At 35.1% G+C, this 12,900-nt stretch overlaps 1 protein-coding gene across 1 annotated transcript in view; it reads right to left on the bottom strand.

Moving 5' to 3' along the window:
- Positions 1–545: 545 nt before the first annotated feature.
- LOC111921551 (cycloartenol Synthase) overlaps positions 546–12,900 on the bottom strand; it is a 60,613-nt gene continuing 48,258 nt past the window's right edge. Inside the window, exon 19 of the mRNA XM_023917127.3 lies at positions 546–997. Within this exon, the coding sequence (XP_023772895.1) occupies positions 881–997 (117 nt within the window). The 3' untranslated portion in view covers positions 546–880. The remainder of the gene's footprint in view (positions 998–12,900) is intronic.

The raw sequence follows: 12,900 nt of genomic DNA, 5'->3' as shown, positions 1-12,900 counted from the left end.
TAAATTGTAATCTCAATTTAACTAAAATATTTCCTCAAGATATTTTTATAATCGTTAAAAGTTTTCAAATAAGTACCTTAAAATAACTTACAATAACAATAGTTAAAAATAACTCTCTCTCTCTCTCTCTCTCTCTCTCTATATATATATATATATATATATATATATATATATATATATATATATATATATATATATATATATGATTATATTGTTACCTTTAAAATCAAAAAACAATGTTTGATGTTTTAAATAATTATAATGATAGAAATTAAAACATTAAGCAGATAAATTTTAAAAAATTAATGAACAATAACAACTATAAATAACGTTAAATCATATTATTTAATTTTATTCATATGTAACTTGCGGGTAGAAGTCATTCAAACGATTGATATTATGCAGTTATAATAGATATATATTATCATATAATTCAAAATAATCAATATATTATATCAATTTAGTATACGAATTATTATATTAAATTTAGCAACAATGTTATTGTTATATTTAAAGGGAACATATATTTGTAAAGACTTAAAATATAGGTGTTTCTGTGCAACGCACGGGCATTCGCCTATTTTAAAGATAATTGGAGCACTCTACTTCATGTATCATCTTAGTGTTGCCAAATTTCTAATAAAATGGATTACATGAAGGTACAAAAGTTTGTTCCCTCCCCTATAACATAGCACTTGAATATATAAATCTTGAAGACAAAAAAATAAAAAAAGAGAGATCTCATTTTGACGAATACCCCCATTTTGTTTCTCTAACACATTCCAGTTCGTAAGTTTCTTCAGAAGAGACCATTTCAAGACTCTTTTAATGTTCAAAAGGCGATACAAATGAATGGAAGATAACTACCATTAAAGTAAATTTAGCTTGGCACCTGAAGTACCCTATATTTGTATTCTCCCAAGGCCCAAATTGGGAAGATGTTTCTAAATGCAGCATATGTAAGCATGCAGTTCCTGTTAAAAACCCCGATAATCTCCTGCACAATTTACAACATTTTTTCAGCCACGGATTGCTTTACTTTTTTCTTGTCATAAATTTGAAAATATAACAATCCAATGCATTTTGTTCAAAGAATGCTTTGCTGGGAATTTGAACATGTAAAACGAATTAGGAATTTCAAGGAATAATTTTTTTTCATACGTTTTCTTGGAAGAAAAAGAATGAAATTTAGTTTCAGTTAGTTTTTATATTTACATTCAGGTTTTGTAAATATGCCAAAATGATTCAGAAGGTAAATAACAAGTAATATAAATCTATTTTATTGAATTTGCATGAAGAATTTATTTATTTATTTATTTTGAACGTCAAATATAATATAATTCTAAACTACTCCTAAATTTACTTTAGGTGTCCGAGACTTTAACCCTCAACATCAAGAAAAGAAGACAACATCTGATACTGTTGGGCTAGAAACCCTTTGATAAAAAAAAATTAATATTGAAAAACGTTATAAACTAAGGTTTATTAATTTTTTATTCACGAAAAACAGATCAACTATATTTAGCTAAAAATAAGTGATACATATTAGAATGGAAATGCTAGTTTTTGAAAGAAAAAAATTATAAAGCAATTTTTATGTAGAAAGGAATTAAGATTTAAATTACCTTTTTAGAAAATAAAAAGATTAAAGTATTTTAACAGTGATGGAATTTTTAGACTCATAGTCAACTCATCATTTTTCAACACCAAAAACACAAATCTTGTCCAAATGATACGTCTAAGTCATATCTAGGATAAAAAAAGATTTGACAATGGATTTATTTATTTTCGAAATTTGCATGTATGCACAATCAATAATTGTACGGACTAATGATGAGCACAATCAACAGTCATATTGATTGTGGATGTGCACAATCAGCAGTCATATTGATTGGTGATGAGCACAATCAGCAGCCATATGGACTGTTGATTATGCTCATCAGCAATCCATATGACTGCTGATTGTGCTCATCAGCAATCCTTACAACTGATGATTGTGCTCATCAGCGGTCATACAAAAAACTAAAAAAAAACATCAAATCTTTTTTTAAGCCTAGATATGGCTTAGACGCACGATTTGGAGAACATTGGTATTTTTGGTGTTGAAAAATGTTGGGTTGATTATGAGTTCGCAAGTTCTCACAAATTTTTTGCTTCTGTAAAGAAGTTGCTCTCTCTCTCTCTCTCTCTCTCTCTCTATGTGTGTGTGTGTGTGTGTCTGTGTATGTGTGTGTGTATATATATATATATATATATATGTGTATATATACATATATATATATATATATATATATATATATACATACATATATATATATATATATATATATATATACATACATATATATATATATATATATATATATATATCAAATGAGAACCACTAAAGGTTAAGAACCACTTAAAAACATTTTTTATTAAAGTATAACACAATAACCCACTTTCATCTTTTGTTATATTATATCTATACAATACATACACTCTCACATGGTTATCTTCTCTCTCATACCAAAGTTGAAGAACACATAAACATTACCACCAGTTAGCCATCAGAGACCAACCTTGACCGCCGCCGCCTCCTACCGCCAGCAAACCACCATCGTCTCTTCCTACCGATGAACCACCACCATCAAATCCACAAGATTCGATTAGCTCTAGATCAATAATTTCAACTTCAGATCTACAACATCAACTTCAGATCTACGATTTTCCTCTTCAGATCTACAATTTTTGTATTCAGATATACTATTTTTGAATTTAGATCTTTGAATTTCTCCTCCAAATTATGAGCTCCGGCGAGCGGTGATAACCACCATCTTCCTCCATCACTGTCACCGCGAATTCCTGTTCCTTGTCGTTACCTACCAATAACAGAAACACATATCTGACAAGATCTGATGAAAATATATCCATATCTACCGTCGATCGCCACTTGGTCTCAGATCTAGAGTCAAGAAGTTGTTTCAGCTTCACCTTCTCTCTCTAAAACGCAAAACATATCAGATTTTTGTGTGTGTGTGTGTCTATATATATCCATTAAAGGTTAAGAACCACTTAAAAACCGTTTTTATTAAAGTATAACACAAGAGCCCACTTTCATCTTTTGTTATATCAGATCTATACAGTTCATACCCTCTGACATGGTTATCTTTACTCTCATCTAAAACTTAATGACACCCATAAACATTACCACCAGCTAGCAACTAGAGACCAACCTTGACTGCCGCTGCCTCCTGTCGCCGCCACCTCTTACTACTGACGAACCACCGCCATCAGATCCACAAGCTTTGGTTGGCTCCATATCTGCAATTTCAGCTTCAGATCTACAACTTCAACTTCAGATCTATGGTTTTCCTCTTCAGATCTACAATTTTTTCTTTTAGATCTACTATTTTTGACTTTAGATCTTTGAATTTCTCCTCCAAATTATGAGCTCTGGCGAGCGTTGATAACCACCACCTTCCTCTATCATTGTCACCACAAATTCCTCTTCCTTGCCATTACCCTACCACCAACAGAAACATAGATCTGACAACATCTAATGCAAATACCTCCATATATACTGTCAATCGCCACCTACTCTCAAATCTGGAGTAAAAATTTGTTTCAACTTCACTTTCTCTCTCTAAATTGCAAAACATATCAAATCTAGTGCGATTTGATCAAATCTGATAGTCGACCTTATAACCACCGACCACCGCCTAACATTAGCTAATGTGCTTCATCGGAACACCAAAAAATGTCGCACTCTACTCCGAAGTCTAAATCTTGGATATCCAGATACGATAGAATACTATAAAACTTCTCTGATTTGCCTTGCTGGAAAAATAGATTTAAAAAAATCACCGCAAACAGATATGACATTCAGATCTAATGCTACCACCGTCGATGTGGCCTCACCTCTACTACAATCGAAATCGCACCATGTTATTGCTGGTTATCATCGGTGCTCATGGATCTGAAGCAAGCAAACAATCTCAGATCTAGACATATGATGCAATGAAGGTGTTTGATGAAATGTCTCACTGAAAACAAAGTACGTTTTTAAACCTTAAATAACATGAATAAGTTTATGAACTAGTTTATTAAGTTGTGAATGAATGTCTATACTAGTTTATTAAGCAGTGAATAAGTGTTTTTTCAATAATTATGAAGTTATTAATGCACAAATTTGATACATATCTGACTGATTCAATTAGAAAAAGTTATAACATGTGAATGCATGATTTTTTTTATAAGTATTAAGTTGTGAAGGCACAATTTTTTTTGTAAATATTAAGTTGTGAATACATTATTTTTTTATAAGTTTTGGTTATGATTAAATGAATTTATATAAGTTTTAAGTTGTTAATGTATGGGTTTTTATTAGTTTTAAATGTGAATTTAAACGTGTTTTTATTACATATGTGTTTTTTCAAATAATATGAATTCAGGTTTTTTAAGTTGTAAATTGTGATGAGTGTGTGAGCTACTATCTAATACAACATCCATGGCTCCAAACATCATCAGATGTATGTTTTAACCTGTAAATATAATTATTAAATTGTGAATTAAATATATTAATCTATGAATTGACTATATTAAGTCGTTATTTTTTTTTTATGAATTTTATGTTTGCTTCGAAAATATGAGATGAAAGAAGCATTATACAAAGATTTTATTTTCTCTAATTTTGAATAAATATGTAAAATTTAAATTGTGAATCTTATGTAAATTAAAGTTTGAAAGAAACAATAGCCCACATATCTAAAGATATAAATGTAAGTTTTCAGTATATAATATGGATGTGAATGTATAGGTTTTACGTAACAAACTGTGAATTTAATATAGTAAGTTGTTAATTTTATGTATTATTTCTAAATTGAGTGTATTAAGCTGCAAATTGATTGTACTAAGTTGTGGTTTTTTTATAAATTTTATGTTAAAAAATGAATATTTATATTAATTTTCTGGTGAGTGTTTTTTTGTGGAGTAAATATGTAAGAATGTATTAGTTTTTATAAATATTGCCATAAACTCTAAATTAGTGAATTAATATGTTTATTAAACTGTGAATATAATATTTAAGATGACAATGCGTAATTCTATATACAAATTTGGTTTGAAAGGAATGATGATTGCAACGTCAACATACATGGTTGGTCCAGTCGTGTGGTAATTGGATGTGGTGGAAGAGTTTGAGCTTAACTCCCCAAAATCTGTGAATAACTAATGTTATGATTGCATTAATTTGTGATTTTGTTGTACTAAACTATGAATGGAATGTATTAAATTTTGTATTTTATACAATTTTTGTGTTATAATAGGAATCGTTGTATAAATGAAAATATTAGGCTGTAAAAATTACAATTTTGCCCTTTACGAACCAAAAACACAAAAAAATTAGAATATTAACATGTTTAATAAGTATTGTGTATATATTTACTTATAAAATGAGATTCTTACGGTTCTTAATCTTTTGTGGTTCTCATTTGAACATTTCCTTATATATATATATATATATATATATATATATATATATATATATATATATATATATATATATATTCAAATGTTCCTCACATCTATTGTGTGCTACAATGCACCAATAAGAAATTCATAAAATCCAAATTATTATTTAATCAAATAAAGATAGATATTAAATGATTTCCATAATTATATGTATATTAAAAGATATCCATAATTATAATTCTTTTTTATGGAAACTAATTAAATTCGTTATTAATGTCAGCAATAATATTCTTTCAGAATGAATTCGTATCAAGAAGAATGACATTGTATTCTACCAGAATGAAAGTGTATTATATAGTAGATTAACGACAAATTTAATTAGTTTCCATAAAAAGAGAATTATACTTATGAATATTTTTTAGTATACATACAATTACGGAAATCATTTAATATCCATCTTTATTTAATTAAGTAATTATTTAATTTTATAAATTTTTAATTGGTGCCTTCTAACACACAATAATTGTAAGAAACATATTAACCTAGCCTTATATATATATATATATATATATATATATATATATATATATATATATATATATATATATATATATATATATATATATATATATAGAAATCATTTAATATCCATCTTTATTTAATTAAGTAATTATTTAATTTTATAAATTTTTAATTGGTGCCTTCTAACACACAATAATTGTAAGAAACATATTAACCTAGCCTTATATATATATATATATATATATATATATATATATATATATATATATACATATATATATATATATATATACATATATATACACACACATATATATATACACACACACATATATATATATACATATATATATATACATATATATGTATGTATATACATATATGTATGTATATACATATATGTATGTGTATATATATATATATATATATATATATATATATATATATAGGGAAGGGTTATATAAAAAATCCTAGAAACCTTAAAAATACATTAAAAAAAATACTTCTAGATTCAATGTTATAATTTAATTATGTAACATTTTGGTCCCTAAGTTCAATAAAAAGTGTGCAAGAAGACCCCTTCTAGTATTTTCTAATTTTGGCCTTGGGGTACGTAGTGCGTATGTAGTGTACGATGAGTGTACTTGGGCACGCCCTATTACGCTCAGCGTACTTACCATATAAGAAAACCCTAATTTTTACGGTGTGACTCGTACTTAAGCACATTTATGGCCTCATTTCATCCGCCTTATCTGTATCCATCCCTCTCACACATCTTTGCAACCCTAGTTTCGCCATGCGGAGCATTTTCAAGCTAAATGTGTGTATTTTGGTGCCTTAGAAGAAGAAGGAAGCCAAGCTCATCCTGAATGAGTGGAACACTTAGATCTGGGATTTCTACATCATTTGCAACCTTCCTAAGGTATAAAGCCTGTAACTTTATCCCTCTAGCATATACATATAGTTTTGGATGTCATATGGAGCTTTTTGGTCTGAAAAGGTTAGATCTTGAACATGGCATGTTCTTGACCTTTGAGTTCTCCTTTCAGACCCTAAGAGAGGTCTTAAGTCATAAAAATGGGTTCCAAATGGCTAGTCTGTATTCATGCATCAATTTGAAGGACTTAATGGAATAAGACCTTGAGTTAAGCACTTATTAATCATGCTAAGTAATAAAGTTAGAGACTTTATGACTCCTAAGAGTATTTTAGCCATGGATCTGAAGTATAGACGTAAGAGCTTAATCCATTAAGCTCTTAATGGATTTTGGACTTCCAAGGGGTACGCCCCGTGCGCTTAGAGTACGCCCTGCATATGAGGTCAACCACCCTAATGGTGGTCAAAGTGCAAGGCTGCATGTATGCCCAACGTACCTTTGGAGTACGCCCAGAGTACGTACCTGAGTTGAATCGGTCGAGTTTACTTAGTTGGATTGACTCGGTTGACCTAGTTGGTTTGACCAATTTAACTTTAACCAAGTTTGACCTTAAGGGTATTTTGGGTATTGTGGGATTTTGATGGAAATTCGTCATTTGATGGGTATAGGTGTTAGTTAGAGAGTTGAGATTAGGAGTCGAGACCTCATTAGCATATGTTCAGTTTGTGAGGTGAGTTTTCCTCACTGTACTTTCGGTCGAAGGCACCAAGGTCGACCCTTGGATTGTTATCCTGGTTTATCGTATGTTGGTATGCTGTAGTGATCTGTTAGATATGTATCCGGGTATATAGGAAGATGCTATGCTTAGTAATCCGTAGGATCTGTCTGATTGTCTATTGACTGGTCATATGTATGCTTATCTATTATGTATATGTCGACATATGTCGACATGGTTTATGTGTGGTTGGGTTGAGGCGGACCAATTGTAACAGCCCGGAAATTCAGGTATTGTTATATTTATGATTTTGAGTATTTTTAGAGGGGACTCGGCGAGTTGGAGCCTAGACTCGCCGAGTAGGATCGCGGATCTGGTCACGGGTTCGCGACTGGACTCGACGAGTCCGGATATGGACTCGGCGAGTCTGCGCTGTTTAGCGAAAACCCTAACCGTTCAGGTTTGGGACGTATATGAGGGACTTTATGGCCGTCATTGTTCACCCTAGCCTTCTGAGAGAAACCCTAATTCGATTGTGAGCATCTGGAGCAAGGTTGAAGACCATTGTTGATTTTGGAAGAGTTGTTGTGCAAGGAAGAGAAGGCTTGGTTAAGGGAACAACAAGAGAAGTCACGTTCTGAGGATTGGGGACACAGAGAGCACATTATTCAGGTAATAATTCGAGTTACATTCTTCTATGTTGATGTGTATATGGATTTAGGGTTTATTGAACCCTTTTGTGGCTAGATTGAGTGTTACCTTAGTCCCCCAAGCGATTGGGACCCTGTATTGGGACCTTTGGAAGTCCAGAATGTCCCATGCCTGAGCATTTCGGGAATCAATGGAGGTTTTGGATTGGAATCCTTATGCCTTAGGTCAAAATGTAAATTATGAGTCATGGGGTGTATTATGAGCACCGAAATGAGGACCTTACGTGATGAATCAGTCTAGGAAGGCTAGACCTATGAATGGTCGAAACAGTTCTGACCTTAGAAAGCAGTTTGAGCGGTTGCATGGCATGGACTCGCCGAGTCCGATGAACAGACTCGGCGAGTAGCTTGAAGATTAATTGGGACTCGTCGAGTTGTTCTTCAGACTCGGCGAGTTGAGTCGGGGTGGCCCCGCGATTCTTCCAGGAGGAACTCGTCGAGTCAAGGAGGATACTCGACGAGTAGAAAGGGAATCTTAGAGAATTGGTGAGGACGTCTATACTCGCCGAGTCGCCCTAGCACTCGCCGAGTCCGGTCAAGTTGACCGTTGACCGTTGACTAGAGTTGACCTATGTCTGACTTCTTAGGGATAGTCAAACTTAGAAGATAAAAGTGTTAATAAGAGATATTTGATGTTATAGGGAGATTGTAGCTCGGCGGATCGAGCACGAGTGATTTTGGGATTTGCTAGCTTTCGATATTCACGAGGTGAGTCTTCTCACTATACTGTACCCGGAAGGGTTTGACTGTATGACCGGAAGGTCAGATATGATATGTGATATATGTGCTATATGTGGTAAGTTATTTGTTATATGTGCTATGTATGTTATGGGCCGGAAGGCGATTATGTTACGGGCCGGAAGGCATTATGTTATGGGCCGGAAGGCGATTATGTTATGGGCCGGAAGGCGTTGTGTTATGGACCGGAAGGTCGACGTGCGTAGGACCGGAAGGTTTACCCAGCAGGGACGGAAGTCCCCTGAGACACATGGACCGGAAGGTCAGGGCCTGGAAAGGCGTATGTGCGTAAGTTGTATATTGGGGAACTCACTAAGCATTTATGCTTACAGTTGTTATGTATGTGTTTCAGGTACTAGCGAGGACCGTGGGAAGGCGCCGGCGTGATCTGTACACACTGAAGGATGTTTTGTGATCTTCGGATTTAGACAATTTGTATTTTGACATGACACTTGAGATGTTTATGCCTTGTTTTGAATGAAAATATTATATTTTGAAATGAAAATTTTGTTTGAAAATTTACGCTGTTACACCAATGTAGACTGAAGGCCAAGAGACCCAAGGCGTCTCGGATAGACTACAAGCCCGAGAGGCATACCAGTCAGGCTGAAGTCCCGGGGAATGTTCCAGATAGGCTGAGGCATACCAGTCTTGCTGAAGGTTATGTGAGCGTACCATATAGTCTGTAGTCCGGTGGGGGCATACTAGTCAGCCTGAAGGCTCTATGAGCATGTTGTTTGTTATTATGATTATATATTGTGTTGGTACTTTGGGGGATCTTGCTAAGTGTTAGGTTACAGTTTTGGGTTATGTTTCATGTACTTTAGATGAATGAGGGATGGCGAAGGCATGACCATACACATCCTTCTATTTTGTCTTATGATTTTTTGAGACCCTAATGTTGAAAATGTTTTGAAAACTATGTTTGTAACGATTTGTGAATTTGGGTTGGTTTTAAAAGGTTTAAATTTATCATGATTTTTATGGATGTTACAAGTTGGTATAAGAGCCTTGGTTTGAGTGAATTGGAGGAACACTCATGCGAATCCAGTCTCAAACTAAGGAACAATATTTTTAAAAATGATTTTCAAATTGTATTCAAAATAATAAAAAAGCATACGATATGTACGATCAGCCGGAGCTAGTAAGTAGACCCTAAATTACCACACTATTATTTGATCTTGTGACATGTTAGAACAGCATGGTAGTGATATGTTATGGATCTTCAGGAATTGCATGATATAATTGCCTAATTATATGATGCTTGATAGCCTAGGGTTCTTCCTTATATGAAACTAACATCATTATTGTAGTTTCTTAGTGTATGCATCATAGTTATACATTACTAAGATTCTATAGCCTGAGAATGTTTGGTTTGACCTTATTTCTTGTTCTTGGTTGATGAAGGGCTTAGGGTAGGATCATATATTCAACTATCTATAGGGTCTAATGTTATGTAGAATTAGCATACATGAGTGTTGCAGGGTTGGTGGAAGTTTCATGGATGAGTTGTCTGGGGTCAATCGACCAGTTTCGTGATGTTTAGCCTTCCTCTCGGGAGTGACGATTGAGTGTATGCATTTTCTAGTGTGTATTTTTAGGGTTTATGAGATGATCCTTGAGACAAATACAGGTAGGTATAGAAGGTAGTATGGGCCCGTTCTACTGGAAGCATAGGACCCGTACGTGTAACAGGGAAGTCACAACCATAGGGCTTTGTTAGGAGTTGGTTCCCCAGATATGATATGTGTGTTATCTGATATCTCCCTGGTTTATTTTCAGTATGGTGATGATGCGACACTTTCGAAGCAGGATCCAGATCAGGATCAGGGACATGTGGCCAGAGTGGGTAAGCTGTGTCCGAGGACAGGATTAGGGAGATCCTTCAGGAAGAGTTTGTTGCTCACTTTCGAGCACAGTTGCCAAAGATGGTTGGGTCTATTAAGAGCGCCATGGTGGAGTATTTTGATGAGCGTTATGTTGCTTTGTCTGAGACTGCTGCTGTTATAGCCACCGCAATCGTTACAGTGCATGGATTGGTGCTAGGAAAACCTTTCAATATCAGGACTTTGACAATACGAAGCCCCCAACATTTGACGGAGATCAAGAGCTGATCATAGCCATCAGGTGATTTTCTAACATCGAGGGATGTTTCTTCACTTGCTCTTGCCTAGCTAACCAGAGGGTCAAGTGCGCTCTGAACCTTTTGTGGTCTGGAACAAAGGATTGGTGGAGGATTGTTACTAGCTCGTATTCTTTTGAGTAGAGAGCTGATGTGACTTGGGAGCAGTTCTCATATATGTTCCGTTCTAGATATGTTCCAATGGTGGAGCATGAGAGTTGGCCCAGGAGTAATTGGGTTTGAGACAGGGGACTGAGTCGGTGACGGAGATCACCTTGATGTTCATAGAGACGGCCATGTTTTGTCCTAATTTTGCTACTTCTGAGCAAGCTCAGATGACCCATTACTTGAGCATGCTTAAGATGGATATCAGGCAGTTTGTATCCACTCAACATTATGATTCTTCATTGGAGTTGTAGGAGGCCGCCAAGCAGCGTGAGATTGAGATGGAGCTCCAAACAAGAAAGCGATTCAAGGTCGCTGATACTAGATTTAGAGGTCAGAGGGGCCACAGTTGTAGGAAGTGTGGCACAGTTCATGAGGGGGCCTCTCGATCAGGCTATGTATGCCACAAATGTGGCAAGGAAGGGCACTATGCGAGGGATTGTTTCCAGCTAGCCCTAGTTCCAAGTTCTAGAATTTGCTGCCGCTATGATCAGGTTGACCATGTGAAGGTCAATGGTTTATTGTTTTCCGCCAAGCCGGTGAAGGCCCCCGTTCCCACTACTTTGAGGATCACCGATGGGCGCCAGGGAAAGGCAGAGCCCACGAGGGCTCGGGGTCGTGCTTTCTAGGTCATTCTCGAGGAGGCCAGAGCAGCTCCAAATGTCGTCACCGGTATGTTTCTATTTACTTTTCTATTGATTATGTTTTATGTTTGCTTATTTTATATATATATATATATATATATATATATATATATATATATATATATATATATATATATATATATATATATATATATATATATATGCTCCTGAAAGGTACATTGTTAATGAACTCTTTGCTTTCTCTTGTGCTATTTGACTCAGGCACAAGTCAGTCCTTTGTATCTCGATCAATCAGTAGGGAGTTTCATATGCCTATTAGGGTGTTAGAGTGTCCGTTGCGGGTTTCTATCGTCAACAAACACGGGGTTTCTGCATATGCATTATCAAGGTTGTGTATTGGAGATCTTCAGAGTGCCTTATCTGATTGATTTGATCCCCATCTCCATGGGGGATGTATGCGTGATAGTGGGTATGGACAGGCTAAGTAAGTTTGGTGCCATGATTGATTGTGAGGGCCAACTAGTGGTAGTTCGAACCCCAAGTGGGGGAGAACTAGTTATCTATGGGGAGGGCACTAGGATTGGTTCAAGGTTTTGTTTGGCAGCCAGGGCTCGACAGTATATTTAGCATGGGTGTGCCGATTATCTGGCTTATGTGGTTGATACCTTGAGTTGGGGGCAATGGTTTTTCCCCTCAAGATTTGGAGACCTAATCTTTATGGGGTCCTTTGTACGGTTTACACGGATCACAATAGTTTGTAGCGTGTTATGCATTAGCCGAACCTGAACATTAGGCAACGCAAGTGGCTGGACATGGTCAAGGATTATGACTATGAGATCCTTTACCATCCGGGTAAAGCGAATGTGGTAGCAGATGCTTTGAGCCGCAAGTCGCCTGGATCTTCGATCGGGGAGATGTGTATGACGATATCTGTTTGACTAGAGAGGCTCGGGTTGAAGGAGTTCGTAAGGAGAACTGGAAACATGAAAGGATCA

This window comes from Lactuca sativa, chromosome 4, assembly GCF_002870075.4.
Source record: "Lactuca sativa cultivar Salinas chromosome 4, Lsat_Salinas_v11, whole genome shotgun sequence".
NCBI lineage: Eukaryota > Viridiplantae > Streptophyta > Magnoliopsida > Asterales > Asteraceae > Lactuca > Lactuca sativa.
This window is presented reverse-complemented; position numbering and strand designations above follow the sequence as displayed.